The 19,704-nt window shown below is 41.7% G+C and overlaps 1 protein-coding gene across 6 annotated transcripts in view; it reads right to left on the reverse strand.

Annotated features, from left to right (window-relative positions):
• Positions 1-19,229, reverse strand: part of letm1 (leucine zipper-EF-hand containing transmembrane protein 1) — a 33,204-nt gene extending 13,975 nt beyond the window's left edge. For all 6 annotated transcript variants that reach the window (XM_083792285.1, XM_083792284.1, XM_083792287.1 and 3 more), the window contains exons 1-5: positions 18,834-19,229; positions 8,079-8,136; positions 7,174-7,663; positions 1,613-1,756; positions 472-609 (exon numbers count right to left, since the gene is read on the reverse strand). In XM_083792285.1, coding sequence (XP_083648411.1) covers positions 472-609; positions 1,613-1,756; positions 7,174-7,663; positions 8,079-8,136; positions 18,834-18,915 — 912 coding nt within the window. In that variant the 5' untranslated portion in view covers positions 18,916-19,229. The remainder of the gene's footprint in view (positions 1-471; positions 610-1,612; positions 1,757-7,173; positions 7,664-8,078; positions 8,137-18,833) is intronic.
• Between the last annotated feature and the right edge of the window lie 475 nt (positions 19,230-19,704).

Here is a 19,704-nt window from a genome sequence, read left to right on the forward strand (position 1 = left end):
TATATAGTGGAATATGGAATAAATTCTAGTAGATTTATTTTATAATCGTCAAAATCAAATAGTCCGTTTAATCAGCCTGTATTGTGCAGTACTTCGTTGTGCAATGGTGGTGAAAACGGCCTATCTACAAGCTCACAGTGCATTCTGAGCTTGTGGCTCTGATATTTTCACTACTACTAAAAAGTAACTGTTCATTAATTGTAATCGATGTAAACGATTTGAAATAATCGTGATTTGAGGTCACATATAATCCCTATAATGCAGTATGAGTGGATGTGGCCTATAGTGAAACACTTGAGGACGAGGAGACCGGAAGAGAGTGAGATGATGGACCCTGTACTGTACTCACAGGGTACATTTGTACACCCTCTCTCGAATCTCAGGTGATGGTTTGTGCCCCTGATGGTTAAGGATTGTAGCTCTAAATGAACGCTGTATATCCATCATATTGGAGAACATGTAGAGACCAACCTTCTGGAAGAAGGTGGAGAACTCCTCTGTGACATTGTCCTTGACAACCTTGTTCCTCAGAGCGATCTCCTCCACCGTGTCCTGAAGGAACTTAGCCATCTCCAGTTTGACCCGCAGCTCCTTCTTCAACCTCTCCTCCTGAAACGATTAAACACTCAATTAAACACTCATTAAACATAACATTAAACACTCCTCCTGACAATGACACACTTTAGACCAGCGATTAAACGTATTCATGCCAAGGACCCCTAAATTGATACACATTAGGCCCCCATAAGAGAAGATTACTATTAGATGACATAACTGCGGGCTGGAGAGAGTGAAACCTATGATCTGAATAGTAGTGAAATTAAACTGTTCTTCATTTTGCTGAGGGCCTGCTGGAATCCCCTCAAAATAAAATATTAGTTTCACACTTATTTACTAAAAGTCACTAAAACAGGCTGCTAAAAACAGAGGAAGCAGAATAGAAAAGGGGACAATAAAATATTAAAAACAATAGAATAGCATTTTTGGAAGGACAAAACTTTTACACAACTGTAAAAGTTGACATGGGCTCAAGGTTGCAGGTTGAGGTCAAAAAGCCAGCTACTGTATGGTTAAGGATTACAAGTCAAATGGGATTAAGGCTAGACCACGCTGTGGGTAAATTTAACCCTCATTAAGACTAGCTCATTAGAACTCTGTGGGAAAGTTTCAACTGTAGGTGAAAGGTCATGCTATACTGCAGTGCTTCTCAACCTGTGGGTCAGGACCCCCCAAGGAGTTCCCCAGATGATTAGTTTAATGTGCAACTCACCAGTAAATTAAACATATAGTTTAACTGCATCTGCACATTTGTTTGTTTTTTGCAATAATCTAATAATAAAATAATCTGATTACTAAAAAACTGGACAAGGACAGTAGGACACCCCTGTTATTGAACAAAATTCACGATTGCTATGGGAATATACCGTAGAGCCATTTAACACTTAACAAAAAGGAAATCATTCAGAGAACCTTTAATTTAACTTGAGATTTGTACAGTCTCGGAGTTATAAATGGATGGATAGATGAACACTAAGGATTCTGTGTACTGGCCGCACAGTACAGGGATTTTTGGCAGATGTCAGTAATTTCTGGGGATGAAAATGAAGACTACCTTCTTGGACTGAGTCTCGAAGGTGGACGGCAACATGTTGGGGAAGAGTTTCAATGCGACAGGAAGTAAGAACTCCATGAAGGGCACAATGATGAACACCAGGAAGGGGAGGAGCCTAAACACGTCAGCACACGTCCTCAGGAACTGGGGAGAAAAGGCTCGTTTTAAAGTATTGGTTGACGGAGCACATTATATTATATATCATTATTATTATATATTATACACAGAATCATTTAAATACATTATACACAGAATCACTTATATTATACACAGAGCAAATATTATACACAGAATTAGTCATTTAGTCATTAAATTAGTCATTTTAAATTGTTGATGACGACAAGCAGGAAAGAGAAGCCTTCAGATGTCTTCACGTTCTCAGAACTGCATAGGAAAACTTCAATAAACATATTCGTATTTCGTAACAGAAAGAAACAGGGCGAGAAGACATGAAAGACTTGACGATGTACTTAACATGCTTTTTGCAGTTAGTAATTTGTTAAGAATGAGGAAAAGGGGAAGCTGTTGCAATCAACTCAAGTTCATGAAATGAGAATTCCGCCCGTCATGATTTTTCTGTAGAACATAATGCTTAAAACGGCAAAAGGGGTTCCCATTCAGAATGGATTAAACGTGTATGGTCTAACCGCTACACTAGGGCATCCTTTTATGAAATGGAAATATACTAATCACTAATGGGCCATTTCATACATACATTCTTTTAATTATTTGTGACATTTTATTTGAACATTGCACACAATAGACCAGAGCCTAGCTAGCTATCTCAATGACATCCACCATTGCAGTTCTACTGAGTTCCACCAGGCTGTAGATTGTCCATGTGTCCAGCAGAGGACAGCGTTGAGCAAAGAGCAGCTACCAGAGAGATCTGTGAATAATGTTCAGCTCATTTCCTTTTGTCTTCTCCTACAATCACGCCACCCAACCCTCTTAATAGCAGCTTCGGCAGTCAGCACTCAGCACTTTTGACCCAATGACCTTACATCACTGTGGCAACAGAATCCTCCTAATTCACTAGTTTGCTATTTGTTCAGGAGCTGAAGACTGTAGTGAACGTTCTGATTGTACCACTCTGTGTTATCTGTCTGAATGATATTGGAAATATAATTTAATACTGCACTCTTAGTATCTCCTGCCAACATGTTAACCATTTTAAATGATAGTGTACTACTGTACATTCCACATGAAATCAATTGTTTCTGTACATGGTCAACACACCAGTATTGAATAACTGCTGACTGCCGAAAATATAATCATGATAAGAAATCATTACACGTCAACTGTCCAGCTAATCAAATCCAATTTATCAAGTCTCTGACAATAGCCAATCTACAAACTCAAAACTTGCTTGCAACATGTTGGGAGCTTGTAGAAGGGGTATTTTCGGGTGGGGGGGGAAGGGGGGTAGGGTCTCAAGGGAGTCCTCTCTCTGTCCACCTGCATGTCAGAGAGTGTGTGTGAGAGAGTGAGGGATTTAGGCAGAGAGTGAAAAGGCCTTTGTCCTCAGCACCATTGACATGTATGCCACCTCACAGAGCTTCACTTAAGAAAAGAGGGATGTGGGTGGATGAGAGAGAGAGACAGAGAGAGAGAGAGAGAGAGAGAGAGAGAGAGAGAGAGAGAGAGAGAGAGAGAGAGAGAGAGAGAGACAGAGAGACAGAGAGACAGAGAGACAGAGAGAGAGAGAGACAGAGAGAGAGAGAGAATACTTCTGATCTACAGCTAAAATGTAATATAGATGAAACGGGAGTTGGAGTGACTGGGTGGGTGAATACCAGAGAAATCCATAAGTTGCAGTTTGTAGTATGTACACATACAAAGGAGAAGGGGGAGGTGGAAGAGAGAATGAGATTAAAGGAGGACATGTTTGAGGAAGAGAACAGAGGGGTGAGCTATACTGCACTGCTACAGAATAAAACCCTGAGAGATCGGTAGGAATGTGTAATAATCAGATAGTCTTAGCGGGGGGGCGGTGGAAGGACATGGCGAGGGGAGGGGAGGAGAGAGAGGGCAGCCATGGCAGGCTGGATGAATGAAGGGAAAGAAGGATTTCCATCCATCTATATATTGTTTCATTCCAAGTTCTCACAACGTTCCAAAATCGTACACTACACATCACATATAAAATATATATCTCATGAAGACAGGAAGGGAGAGCACTGCATGCGCGCGTGTGTGTGTTTCTGACAGATTAAACATTGAAAGAGCCTGCAGGCTGAGGCCTGTGTGAGTGAGTGAATATGAAAAGAGAAGAGATTAACAAGCCAGAGTTGAATGGAGGAAGTCTATGGGTCAGGGAGTGCACCTCCCAAGGAGTGAGCTGCATTTGAAAAGGTGTAGATGGGGTGTGAGGAGGGCCCGGTGGGGGCCAGGGGCACAAGCCCCACGATTACCATAGGGTTTGATGAGTGGGCCCAATGGGGCCAGGGGCACAAGTCCCACGATTACCATAGGGTTTGATGAGTGGGCCCAATGGGGCCAGGGGCACAAGTCCCACGATTACCATAGGGTTTGATGAGAGGGGCCAATGGGGCCAGGGGCACAAGCCCCACGATTACCATAGGGTTTGATGAGAGGGCCCAATGGGGCCAGGGGCACAAGTCCCACGATTACCATAGGGTTTGATGAGAGGGCCCAATGGGGCCAGGGGCACAAGTCCCACGATTACCATAGGGTTTGATGAGAGGGCCCAATGGGGCCAGGGGCACAAGTCCCACGATTACCATAGGGTTTGATGAGAGGGCCCAATGGGGCCAGGGGCACAAGTCCCACGATTAACACCGTTTTTTGTGGAGATCACCTACTACTGTAGGCCTTTTGCCACACAATCTCCCCAGTTTACATGGGGAGTTTGTGTGTCAAAAGGCTCCAAGTGCAATAGTTGTGTAGCATGTGGTGCTGAAATGTTGGCAGTTACACTAGGACTAGGTCAATCTCAATGTCCTTGCTATTTATAAATTACCATATTACAGTGTTGAGAAGGGTGACCATATTTTGAAACACCCAAACTGTTACCCTAACGTGCATGTTTTGTTTTTGCATGCAAATTGATGATGTAAGTGCACTTTAACGTGTACACACACACTATGCAGCTTTATAGACATTTTATTCAGGAGTGCTGAAAACAACTATTCAACTAAAATCAGGACAACTTCATTGTAAATGTTGAAATGTTTGTATACAGATATTTGTCAGGACACCCAGCTTGAAATCGGGAAAGTCAGACAATTGGTATGTATTATAATGTTTTTTTATCATGTATAATTTCAGCATTTAGCCACCATTAGGCCTCTTCTCCAGGGTGACTTGACTAAGTCGGACTGCAAGTGCAACAAAATGTCACAATGATTAAAACCGTTAACAAATGCATAAGATATAGATCAGCTATTTTTGCTAAATGTTCAACCTAGGAGAGAGATGCTGTTGATCAACATACAGTATTCGAGTAGTAGAATTTCAAAGGATTTCCAGCACATCCCGTACAAACCCAAAGTACAAGGGCACATTCTCCAACAAAGGTGAGAGAGTCCAGGGTGTAATCGCAGGAGCACACACAGCTGCTTAACAAGAATACTCAGGCCTTGCCAGTGATGTCTGCTATGTCTGCGTGACCAGTGAACTGAATGACCCGAGGTCAGCCTGCTCACCGTCCCTGTAAGGACATAGGGACAGGGCCACAGGGGTAACCCCCCTTCCCAACACTGGCTTAAATTAATGCCTTTGGACATAATCCAATCCTGACCTTCTAAGAATATAACATGGCATGTTGCCTAGAGACAGTCATAATGTTATGACACAGGAAAATGCAAGTGAAGGGACAGTGACATCACAGTGTGGTAACAATTAGGCTAATTTATGTCACTCAAAGTCACAGCAAAAATAAGGGCTGCACTGACTGGGAAAACCTGGGCCAATGCTGATGTTTACAATATCAGTTTGGTACAATCTTTCTGCAGCCATTTTCCTTTACAGTAACTGATCCAATTAGATTTGGGATTAGCCATAAAATATATCTACACTCTCTTAACTAACTCAGACGTTTTTTTATCAACTGAATCACCACAATCTTTATGTACTGCTCTGTACTTTAGGACACCAATTTAGGACAGGAAATGTAGCTGTGATCAGCCACAGTCACTTGAACAAGTCCACTGAACAATATTTTGTATACAACTTAACCATGTTCAGTCCAAATTTACCAGCCAATGGCTGATGTTTTGTGTTAAATTCTCATCTTGCACTGCCAAATTATTATTTTATTTCATATTTTAAGTCATTGCTGCTCAGTATGTGATATTTTTGTGATGTGTAGAATTATCCCTAAAACCTTATAATGCAACAATAATTGCTTAGTTGGTTTGGTTACATATTGAAAGAGAATAAGTGAAACTGCCACTTGCAGTATTTTAATGGGCTACTGTAATTCCAAATATATCAAGTACCTGCAGCTGAATGAGCTGTCCAGCTTTAAATTTGCTTACTTTAAAACATATTTTTAGGGGGCGTCCGCTGGCCAAGTGGTCCAGGCACATGCCACATATAGGCTTTGGCCTGACGAGTCCCGTTCATGACGACCTTTGCTGCATGTCTCTCCCCTTCTCTCTCTCCCGCTTTCCTGTTATGTCAATCTCCACCAAAAAATAAATCTTAAAAACAAAAAGCTAAAGGCCTTTCCGGAATTAAACATTTTAAATTTGTATTATTTTTTGCATTTTATACATCTGATGTGATCAAGTTATTCTTCTATTTTATGTATAAATAGATTAATTGAGTTAACCCTGTTTGTCTCTGTTAAACATAATCTTTGATCTTTATGAGGACCAGGCTTTTGATGACTTCTAAAGTGCAAAGAATACTTTTTTTGTAATACTTTTTTTAATCCCTGGCTAAACAATTCACTGAATTCAGGACAGGAGAATGAAAAACTAGCACTGTCTCTCTCAACCAATACTAGCCTGGTTAATAAACCAGACCGAATCAGCCATTGGCAAAAATAAATTGCCTGCGGTCCGTGCGATATTAGTCTGGTTTATTAACCAGGCTAAACCAATACCATCAAAGTACCTTACAGTTACTCCTTTCACCCACAGTTGTTCCAGTGGAACAGTTGTGCGTCAACTAGCAGAACAGTGTGGTTGTTCTGGGGATCTGCCAGGAACTGAATAAAAGTTAAAGGAAGGAGCTGTAAAAAAGAGCATTTAGCATCAAAATCTTTCCCTAGTTAAAGGAAGATTTGAAAAGATTGGAACAATTAATAAAAGTGATTTTGAAACTAGCAGACTGATATTGTTGTGGTAACAGCAGGTGAAGACTTTGTACTGCTCTGGGCCATATAGGGATATAATCTCACAGATGATTATTTTAGGTGCTGTGTAGATATCACTGAACTTTGATGAATTTAAACAAATAAAAATTAAATGACAAATTAAGAGACTGCTCAATTTGAATTCTCCATTTGTCCACCCTCTTTGTAACTGGTCACCCGTTTCTGTAAACACAATTATTTCCTCCCGAGGCTCCCGTTGACCCCTTAGTCCTACCTGTCTTCTCTCTCGTCGGGACAGCACGTTTCCATTCAGGACCCTCCAGAGCATGCGTCCTGCGATGGTAGTGTCTATCCAGAGCAGCCTGAAGCCATGGTAATAGTGTTTGATCTCGTCCACCACCCTTTGTCCTATCGTCCGCCTAACGGCAGCGTCCAGCGTAGGACTATAGACGGGCCCACCCTCCTCCAGCTTCTTGTTCCTGTCCTTGAGTGAGCGGAGTGACTTCTCCACCTTCGAGTCGTCCCACTTCCTCTGTGTCGTGTGTATCCATCGCATGCTACCTCGGGTGTCCTGGTGCCGCTGCCGTCGCCAGGTTACCGTCCCCTGGCTCACGCCCGTGATGGCCGGGTATGAGGACGAAAAGGCCCCAACCGTGTAGAGGCTCTGGGAGTCCATGGTGTGGGGACCGTACATGTCTGGTAAGGGGAGAGAAGGTCCGAATGTGTAGGGCTGGGCCAGGCTGCCAAGATGAAGGCCATCCATTCTATCAGAGGTATTAAAGATGGCAAGATATGCCGATTAAAGAATGAAACAATAATGATTTTACAGCAGGAATTTAACATGGCAAGTAGAATGCATATGGGTCAATTGGTCTACATATCTACACTCAGCCGGGTAAAGAAGGGTTTATACTATAGTACCAAAAGTAGATATTCACGCGACAACTTTATCAATTTAATGATGGTACATTTTAGGAGGATAGCAGGCAACTTAAGTGGCTTGTTGACAGAATAGCAGCATTGTATTTTAGAGAATATTATGATAATCTTCTGATGTTTGGAAGTTTCTAAATAGAAATTCATTGTAGTCTATTCCACAATTCATTTCTGTGTCAAATAGTCTCCTTTTTCTTGTCATAAAATGAGTTCCTGACACATTATTCAGTGTAATTGGCTTACTTCTGACTGGAGAGTCGGAGTGCTGTGCAGTTGAAACAGGCACCATCTTGAAGTTTCCCTAGAAAGTAAAGGCAAACAACATGAACAGCTGGGTACTGATAACAAGCCATTAGGCATGTGTTCACACACAGTGCTCGATTTTAAGCACATCTGTTACAAAAGCAGCACACATTAACTATAGAGATAACCTACAGTAATGTTGGGGCAGGTTCATTTCTCAATCAAAATAGGCTGAAGTTCCATTGGCAGGGATTAGAAAAAAGAACATTCTCACAACTGAAATGTGTTTTGTTAGGCCAAGTGAAATGGTGTGAAAGGAGCCCCCCACCCCACACCAGCGGTCTGTTTGCTTGACAATTATCAAAATATGTAAAATCATGAAGTATTATTATTTGAAAGGTAAGAAAATGCCAGCACTCAATACATGTCCTTTTCACATGATTCTTTTATTTACCTCTGACGAGCAAACAGCGAACGCATTTCGGCCTCACTAGGCCGAAACACGTAGCCGAAACGCATTTGCCGTTTGCTCGTCAGAGGTACTGTAAATAAATGAATCATCTGAAAAGGACATGTATTTAGTGGGGCATCTTCTTCCCTTTCTGATGTATCATCGAGCCTAGCCTTGCACCTAGAAGGATTTTTCTCTAACCTGGAGTGTTGCGGGTTGTCTGCTTCGGCAGTCTTATTTTTTCTTTTTCTCTATCATTTTAAAACGTGCTGTTGTTGTTACACATACAGTCTACCAGTTGAGGAAACAGCAGAGTGAGGCTTATTTTAACATTTGCTTTTATGAAATAACCAAGACCATTGTGGTTTTTTAAGACAATTCCACCCGTTACTGAGGCTCTTCAATGTTTTTGTTAAATTAATAAAGCAAAAGAAGTGCCAATATGTCCCGTTTGTTCCTCGCTACTGATGGGAGAGTTGGTTCTTCTGTTGAGCACAGATAATAGAAACTTGGCACATTTCACATGGGAGTTGGGAGCGCCCCACAAATGCATTCCACAAGTGCATTATAAATGGGACATCATTGTAAAGAGAAATAGATAGGTTTTCTAATTATATCAGATACAATGCTACATGTACCGTAACAACAGAAATATGAACAACAAAACAACCATTTACAAAGCTTTTTTTGTTTTGTTAGGAACTTAAAGACTTAAATACTAGATTTTCAGGCTGGAGTTTGAAGATCTAGTCCAACCTACAGATATATTGTGCTGAGCAAAGCAATGATCTGTGTCACTGAGTTGTGTCATCTGAAGAGTACCACAAACCTATGGTTGGAACCGTTTGTTATTATTTTCACCCCCTGTGCAAGGCTACATTATGGAACCAGGACATTCACATTCACGGGAGGCCCAGGGAGGGAGACCTGAATTACTGGAGGCACCTGTCAGGGTAAACATGGTACAATACACACAGACCGAGGGATGGGTCAGCCCTAAGATCTCTACAGACCAATCACCTCTGAACAGATAGCCAGAGTGGACACGCCTCTTACTGCATTTTGTCACATGGCCTACTACAGAGAGTCCAGTAAGCTCGCGTCCAATAAAGCCAGGGTGGAACATGACAGGCCAGGGCTTATAGCCAGTAGGACACAGAGTTTACTGGAATGCTTTGTGTAAATGTGTATTGAGCTACTGTAGCTAGCTAGCGGTTACACAATCTACAGAAAGAAAGGCCTAGAAATACAGCATATCGCCTGCTCTGTGGAAAGTACCAAATGGCCTACATTATTGTCTCCACCAGGCCGAAGGCATGTGGGGAGAGTATGTTTTGCACTCCGTCCGTCCGTGTGTCCGTCCGTCCGTCCGTGTGTTTGTCCGTCCGTCCGTGTGTCCGTGAACAGCTAATCTCGGCCACCGTTAACCCGGTCGATGCCAAATTTTGCACACACACTCCCTGGATGCCAACGATGAACCTCTGCCCCAAACTTTCCAGAACGGCCTGTTATAGCGCCACCAGGAGGCCGCTTTGTGCAAAACAAGTTTTTGCACAGTACACCTACAGATTTTGTCCAAACATCACGCAAATTGGTACACAGTCTCTCTAGAGCCATTCAACGAAACCGGTCTTTCAGATTTCTCACACTCCATCCTGATTGGTTAAGATTGGCTTCCAAAGTTCACAGGAGTGCTCAGTTTCAAACAAAATGCTGCAAATCATGAACACATCGCGTGATTTCCGTGAAATTGTGCACCCACATTCCCACTAGGCCGAGGACAAAATGCCACATCAACAATTTCAACTCAGCCTCAAGGTGGCGCTATAACTGGCCGAAAAGTGTTTTTACCTCTAACTGCACGGATCTGTGGATAACTTTGTATGCCAACTCCCTAGAGGCCAAGGAAAAACCTTTGCCTGGAAATTTTCACATCTGCTCTTTATAGCGCCACCAGGAGGCCGACATATGTAAAACACATTTTCTATTATTACTCCTTCAGATTTTATCCAAATTTCACGCAAATCGGTACACATGATCTCCATAGTCAAGTGATCAAGGCAGGTTTGTTTGATTTCTAATATTCCATCCTGATTGGCCACGATTGGCTCCTACAGTTTTCAGGAGTAGCCCGCTTTGTACAAATCGCCACAACTCCTCAACGCAGCGTCCGATTGCGATGAAACTGTGCACGCATATTCCCACTAGGCTGAGGAAGAAATCCTGGTGGAGACCTGTGCCAAGAAGGGCACTTTTTCTAGTTTCCTACTGCAACACTTTTGCTTGTAATGTTCTGACTGAGTTACTTAGTTTTGGTTCCATAACTTCCATTCCCTATTGCATACATTATTCAAACATGCTTATAATCAAGCAACTCAACTTTTGGGTACACATCTCATCTCATCTGGGTCAAGCCTACCCTATAGGGGCCGCACACCATTTATAGTTCCTCCAAACTTCAATGTAAGATTGCAACAAAATGACACAATCCTGTTCTTGGGACAGATTTATTAAATTAGGCTCCAACATTTGCATGCTAGTGCTAAGGTACACTTTCTCCACTTCCTTTCGCCCACGTGAACCTCACATTGAAATATTGGCTGCTTATGGGCAAGTTGCTAGACTTCATGATCAACCACAAATTCAACTTTCTCCTTGATTTCATCAGGCATTTCCCAGTTGTGCAGATTGTTAATGCGACTTTTGTTTATAGCTAAAGGTGACCTTTGTCTACTTTTGAAGGGACAGAAATGCCATATACAAACCCAGTGGTGGGAATGTAACCAAGTACATTTACTTAAGTACTATACTTAAGTACATTTGAGGAATTCGTGTTTTACTTATTAGTATTTCCGATACTTCTACTCCACTACATCTCAGAGCCAATGTGTAGAAAAACCTTCCAAGGGAGGTACTGCACACTCCAGGGAACAGAGACGGACAACTTACTGCATCAACTTGTTTATTAGCATGACGCGTTTCGCCGTGAGCTCCGTCAGGTGCTATATATATATATATATATATATATCTCTTTTTTTTCCGGCCATTTGAAAATAGCAGATTTACAAGCTCACAATGCGACACACTGTGAGCTTGTAGGACAGCTATTTTCAAAAGGTTTTGTACACATTTTGAATTTGGGCCATTCTGCAATAATGCATTTTGAAGCCGATACTTTTGTACTTTTACTTGAGTACATTTTGAATACAGGACTTTTATTTGTATCTACATTGCAATATTTATACTTTTACTTTTGTAAAACATTTGAGTACTTTTTCCACCACTGTACAAACCCTGTTTAACCACACCATTAAACAACCACAGACCTGACATTTAGTTTCCTGCAAGTCAGTGAGACAGGCAGCCTGAGGCGTCACCCACAGCCTGTAGTATTCTGATCCTAAAACTGACACACCTAAGCTGTCCAATAATGAATTACAGTGTACACTAGTGGAAACAATTAATCACCAAAGACTGCCCTGTGGCTATGTGGAATATCTGCCTCACAGAATAAGGGTTAGTGTGTAATAATGTCCATTGTCCACCGTTAGAAAAGTGTAAAATCTGTCACAAATCTAAATGCATGCATATCACAGATGCTTTCTCATTTAAAGATAATGAATGATGTCTGATAGATTTATAAAAATGTATTTTAGGTGTGTGGGAAATTAGATTCACGGCCCTAATGTATTTATCAATACATTTGTATTTATCAATCTGATAAAGATGTATTTATCAATACATTTGTATTTATAAATCTGATAAAGATATATTTCATTGTATGTACCTTCATGTTCATATTTTAAAAGTGATTGTGCCTCTCAGGCGGTGCCTGTGTCTGATTATTATGTCTAACACTGGCCTTCAATAAATGTCAACAATATTAGATAATAGGTTAACCTTGGACCTCGAATTGTTAGTATTGAGGTCATGACTTTCAACACTTGTAAGATCTCTTCTCGGGAATAAACCAAAATATATTTTAGATTTAATTATTTTATGTCTGACAGACCTGTATTTATTTACTTAAGATATTTTTTGTAAGTTAACTGCGATCTCTTGTCTAGTGCTGCTTTAAATAGTTCCTGGGCATTTTAAAACTACAACACTAGCACTACTAATGGGAAAGATGTACCCATTCCCTATGCTATTCAGTTTTAATTAGAGCCTACGTATGTGCATGGCTCAGATGTCATGGTGATGGGGGAGAAAGTGGCATTGTAGACTTTGAGGGTGGCCATAGCAATTAGCAAGTGGGTAGATGGTCTGTAACCGGTTCACATACTGTCCCATTCAGTATACGTGTCCACTAGGTCAGGGGTTGCAATAGTTGGGATCGTGGTACACCAACGGTGGGGTCGCAAAAATATTTTACCAGACATAACGCACTGTTGCATCGACGCAACTGTCATAATTACTGTACAGTCTGCATTTGCATGAAATACTATGTTATTGCGCAACATGTCACAGTGATGCAAATTACATCACATACAATATGGTACAGTACGCTACAGTACAGTACGGTACAGTACAGTAAAATACAGCACAGCATGCTACAATATGGTACAGTACGGTATGGTACAGTACAGTATGCTTACAGTACAGTACGATACAGTACAGTATGGCACAATACAGTATAGCACAGCATAGCACAGCACAGCACAGTACTGGCGTGGCATGGCGCTAGAGTGAGACCGGCCGAAGACCGGTCGAATTCTAGTTATAATAATTACAGAATGAGTGAAATACAATGTAAACTGATGTAAATACATTTTACCAAAACTGCAAAACTCCTAGTCCTACACCTAGGCTAATGACACATTACGTGTCGAGTGGACAAATGTGCACGTTTATGTGCATTACCTTTTACCTCCAGGGTTAGGTTGGGGTCGCGAGTGAATGGCAGCATTATCCATTATTTTGGGGTCGGGGGCTAAAGTTTGGGAACCCATGGAGTAGGTGTCCTTTGAGCAAGACACTTAACCCTAACCCTCCCCCGTGCCTCTGAGCAGCAAGCAGCTGGGTGAAGCTTGAACTGAATTTCCCACAGGATTAATAAAAGCATTCTTCTCCTTCTAAAGGCAGCTGTGCTCTCACAGATGGTGTAGAAGTCACACACAGGCCCATATTTATGATGTTTTTAAGAAACTGCTTGATCCCTTTATCTGCTAATCTTTTAGTTCCCGACCGATATATCGGCCAGCCGATATGGCCTCATTTGGCATATCGGGTCATATCGTATCGGTGAAATGTCTACCGATATGTATCATACCGATCAGTCAGGGCTCCTCGTCTCTTGTTTGGAAATTGGTTTAAAAAAGCAGCTGTCTGAACTACTGTCACTGTAACTTTACATAATTAGTCAAATCCACACTATAAAAAGGTCTGTTTTCATTACAGCTAAAAACTTCACTATATCGGTTGCATATCGGTTATCAGTGATTCTGTAGGGCCCTATAATCTTTACGGCTTCAGACTAACACTACAGAATAGCTACGACAAGACATGTGCCAAGACATGACTGATAAAACACTGCACATTGGACAATGGTCAGCAGTTGTGCCAGTTTGTGTTGCTGTTATTGGATACGGTATTGCTTTGCTTTCTAAAACTAGCCAAATGCCTTTAATCCAGAGTTATAAATTTACTTTATTTCCAAATCCCTGATGGGCCTCACTATGGTCATGTACTGTAATTTTTTGACCTACAGTAACCGCCGTAGTCTGAAAACCCACCTTTTCAGACTCCATCATGGCCCATAGCACTTACCCCACCCCCTTAGATAGCATTTCTGTAGACTTAGATAGCATTTGATACAGACTTATAGCATGTTATGTAGACAGCACTATAATTGCATTGTATGTAGTCATAGCACGTCATAGTACATATGTATAGCATAGATGTATAGTTTATATGTATAGTTTCATTATATAGATATTCCACTGTATAGTTTCATTATATAGATATTCCACTGTTACTTTCTTAGCTTACGCATGTTTCATGATAAATGTTATGTGATGTATTCCCATGCTTTTTTGTTCTTGCTTAATGTAAATCGCTCTGGATTAAGAGCGTCTGCTAAATGCCTAAATTGTAAATTGTATTAGTGGGAAACAGAAGTAAATCCTAAAGCTTTATTTATGATGTTATTGCCCTTAACAATGTTTATATCCATAATATATAGCATTCTATGTAGACATAGCACTCTACAGTGTATACAAAAAGTTTCATTATATATTCCACGTATGATTAATGATGACTATTTTTAAGTATTTGATGTATTACTACCATGTTTTTGTTCTTTCTTACTGTAAATCGCTCTGGAAATTTAAGAGCATCTGCTAAATGCCTAAATTGTAAATTGCAGTTCTGCTTAAGCCCGGCTTTCATGCTTCATTGTACAAATATACACTCCACAAGCTCACAATATGCGACAATCGTGTAGACAATCACATGTCAGCGTCCAAATGTAACAGAGTTCAACCTAACAGTATTTAGGCCATGTATTTAAAGACTTCCAGTTCCATGTAAGTTGTGTGAACCACAAGATGGTCATATTTCGGCAGGTCACCAATTTCACCATAACACTGCCATGCTGGAGTAATAGTGAGCGAGTGGCCAAGATTTTGGCCAAATTTCAGCCACTCACTCACAGTCTCACACTCACTCTAGTCACCAGTCACCACCCAGTGACCCAGGGCAAGGAAGGACCCGGCAGCTTCCTTAAAAGGACACTTCACCCTTTTTGCAAAAAAATATATGTTAATGACGTTTAGAAGCTTTAGATCACTTTCCTGGGGGTATTTATGTGTGTAATATGTGGTTTTAGATATTTTAGAGCCTGTTGTCTCTGATGTCATGGACACTGGTCTCACTACCTTCCTGGACTACAATTCCCATAATTCTTTGGTGCACTGCTCCTCCTTGTGGATAGGGGGAGAGCTGTCTTACTGAGACAACATGTAGTCCAGGAAGGAAGGTGAGCCCAGTGTCCATGACATCAGAGACAACAGGGTCACTGCTACAATATAAAATATCTAAAACCACATATTACACACATAAAGACCCCCAGGAAAGTGTTCTAAAGCTTCTAAACGTCATTAACATATATTCTTTTGCAAAAAGGGTGAAGTGTCCCTTTAAGTAGTATAGGTATTTTAATATTCCTCCAAGTAGAACACCACCTTGAAATCATCCCAAATCCCAATAACATGTTACAGCAGATGGCTCTCCTCTGTCCGGACAGTGGCTCTCCCTCTGTTTGTGGTGACTGATTTATCCTGTTGTGCCTTTACTTTATTTACCCGTAACTGATATAAACTGATTATGACCTTAACCAGGAGAGGAACTAGGACTTTCACCGTTTTCATTTCAGGACAGATTAATCCATCCAATCTTCAACCGCTTACCAGTAGTCGGGTCGTGGGGAAAACAGCTATAGCAGACCAGAGTGCTCCAGACTTCCCTCTCCAGAGCAACATTATTGACTTCCTCCTGGGAGATCCTGAGACGTTACAAAGCCAGTGAGTCGATGCATTTCCTCCAACTGCGCCTTGGTCTGCCCCTTGGTCTCCCCCGGAGGTCGAGGACCTCCCTAGGGAGACGCCCGAGAGGCTCCTAACCAGATGCCCGAACCACCTAAACTGGCTCCTTTCCAGCCGAAGAAGCAGCGATTCTACTCTGAGTCTTTCTCTCACCCTATCTCTAAGGGAAATGCCAGCCACCCGTCGAAGAAAACTCATTTCGGCCACTTGTATTCGCGAACTAATTATTTCGGTCATGACCCACACGGAAGACAGAGAGCTTTGCCTTCCGGCTCAACTCCATTTGTGTCACAAGTCACAACAGTGCGGTACAGCGACTGCAATACCACCCCTGCCGCTCCGATTCTCCGGCTGATCTACTTCTCTGTCCTCCCCTCACTCGTGAACAAGACCCAGAGATACTTGAACTCCTTCACCTGGGGTAATGCCTCATTCCCTACCTGGACTGCATAATCCACCGGTTTCCTGCTGAGAACCATGGCCTCAAATTTGGACCATGGCCTCATCCCAGCCGCCGTAATCAGCTGCGAACCGGTCCAGTGAGAGCTGAAGGTTTAATGGATGGTCTAATGATTACAGTTAATGTTCTGTAATGTTACAGACTACCGACCCCCGAACTACAATGCTCAACAGTCAACAGTAAGCCTCTCTGGACTGTCAGTTAAATGTCTGGAATATACCGTAGATGAAATCCAGAGCTGAATTCTGACAGATGATTGATGCTGCTGTACAGTATCACTCATTGGAATGCAGTGTACACTGTACAGCAAGTGCTGTAGTGGCTGCTTGGACCATCTGGTTGAGATGTGGGTCATTTAAGGCTAAAATAGACACAAACCTCCTTTGCGGAAGCCCCTGCTTTCTCTGAATGGGCCTTAAGCCAAGAGGCATGCTCTCAGACTTCTCACACAGACAGTACAAATCACCCCTGTATCATATCCTCTCCCTGACTCCCCCTCACATCTATTTATATCCCCAGTCTCTCAATGCATAGAGTATATTACAAGAACTATAAATAAATTATTCTACTACGTTCCTTGCATCACTAACTAGCCTACTGACAGTCATCATAAAGCGGAGTAAAGTGACACATGCCACGAGGTGTATGATGACCTTAAGGTCAGGCCCAGCTATACAACTCTGCTGTGTATAAACACATGCCAGTCCTCAGTCTGAAGTATAGACTGAACATTCATTCTGCATTAGTCTTTTTTAAGTGCCCATTCATGAATTCATCCTGCACCCCAACAATCCTGTCCTGTGTGCTACGCACTTTCAAATGGATATAGTTTAATAAGAACAGAAGTTCAATAGCCTCTCAAACGCCCTTTCAAATGGATATAGTTTAATAAGAACAGAAGTTCAATAGCCTCTCAAACGCCATTTGTTTTAGAACAGACAGCTGAAAAGAGCTAATCTTGTTCTTTAAAAAAATGAAAAAGAGCCTGACCCTGGGCATTGGGCAAGTAAGTTCAAAGTTTAGTTTAGCTGCTGCATCATGAACTTGATGATTGATTGATTGATTAGCTGTCAAGCCTCTCAAGAGGCCTGACAGCTAGATAATGGAATCATAGCCTCGATACCCAGGCTTTCATTTCGTCTGCGCGAAAGATGAAAGCCTGGAAAAAGCCGTGGGCTCAACCAGTCTAAAAGTGGGAGTCAACCCTTCCGGGTGGGCGTCGCTCTAAATTATGTGACGTAGCGCTGCACTAGGGGGGAGAGGAGGGGCCGGGGGTGACGGACAGATCGATGAGATCCAATCAGGGTGTGCGCATTTCTGAGGCGCGACCCGCCCCTCTAGACCAGAAATGTCTCTGCTTAGGTCAGGCTAATGGAATCATGACCACCATGGTTAGCTTAGCAGCCCATCATGCTAGCTTAGTTTGGAATCCAACATACTGGTGGAAATTTCCACCCAGGTCTGTGTTGTTGCCATGGTAGCCAAAACAACCTACAACTGATGACGACTAATGTGAGTTTACAATGTGAACATTCCTCTAAAAATACACAGTAAGGACGGAACAAATGGTCTAAATGGTCATTAGTGTATGTAAAATATGCAATTAGGCTGCGAACACCACCACCCCAAAGGGAAGAAGGGCTATTACAAAGAATTAGGTTCCTGTTTTCAGTGTTTCCACATTGTATGCAGGGAACTGGAGGCTCGCGATCAAATAAACCCGTTTCAGTTTACAAAATGTGCGTCTCGCTTGTACTGTCCGGTTACGGTTTGGGAGGGCAAAACATAATTGCGTTACCGTCTGCCTTGGCCCGAGAGCTCTTGAGTCCAACAGTGCCATCAGCAGACTGCAGGAGGATGCTGCTGCCGAAACCAACTTGTCCTCACATAACCTGAATTTCATTCACCCCTCCTTTTCTATGAAGGTGCAGACGGTACCTTAAACGACCCCCTTTCAGCACGTGATATACACACACAGGCCATACAAAAGTATAAACACCCAGAACACAAAGGGACTCAGGTTCATAACGTGAACCTATTATTACATATTTAAAAAAATATACATATATAAAAATAAATACTGGGTAATTCGAATTGACAGTATTTCCAAATAGTTACAAAAGATGCGCATTTATGCCATCATCACAACAGCGCAGCATCATTCGTCATCCATCTTTCTGCACCATCTGCCTATAAAAATGACAGCTTTTAACACACGTTAACCACCAAATAGATGTTAGCCTTAATTAATTAGTAAGTTGGGGAAATATTTAAATAAAAGTATACCGCCGGTCACTTACCTTTTCTGAATTCGTTCTTTAATGACCTGGATGTTTTGATCAGAGGTAGTCGAGACCTGCTGGTAAACAAGATTAACGCCATTTGTGTCACTATAGCTAACGTTGACGGTTACAGCCAAGAGAAGACTAACCCAGCTAACTAGTTAGCTCTGGTTAAATGTACAACGAAACGCCAGGGGCCGTTTAACGGACGACTAACAAGTTACATGAGGTCCACCGACGTCCCTATTGCGTTTTAACAAGCTAACACACACATAAAGAAGTATCTGTGAAGTTCCTTCGTCCCATGTCCTGCTGTGTGCTGCCCTTGTGGTCGATGGTAATGACAGCTGGCCCGCCGGGTCGTAAACGGGTCGAACTCCACAGCTAAACGAATGACGTCGAACTAATAATGACTGGACAGACAAGCGAGCAAAGCTTGGCAACCCACATCCGTGCTGATGATTTGAAAATAAAAGCTTATGTTTCAGGTCGATTGACTTTTGAAAGTCAAGTTAGTCAACAATCTGAAAAAAGATTTTGCTATTAACTTGCTATCCTTTGAGGTAATGTTCATGCTACTGTGTTGCTATGTCCATTATAGCCATAGCCAAACCCCAAACCATGAATTAAAGCTATATAGGCTACTAATATACAGTAACATTTCAGAGACATTTTTCCTTACTAAAATCTTAAATCTAAAATCTAAACTATTACTGTTCAAGTGAGATAGATGTTGCATGGCGTCTGTGGGCAATATTAATCAATAGGGTAAATATAAAACCAAATTGCCCTCACACTTCCAATGATCACATTATTATTATTATTATTATTATTATTATTATTATTATTATTATTATTATTGTTATTGTTATTATTCATATTCATATTC

This window comes from Protomyctophum parallelum, assembly GCF_964188405.1.
Source record: "Protomyctophum parallelum genome assembly, chromosome: 20".
Lineage (NCBI taxonomy): Eukaryota > Metazoa > Chordata > Actinopteri > Myctophiformes > Myctophidae > Protomyctophum > Protomyctophum parallelum.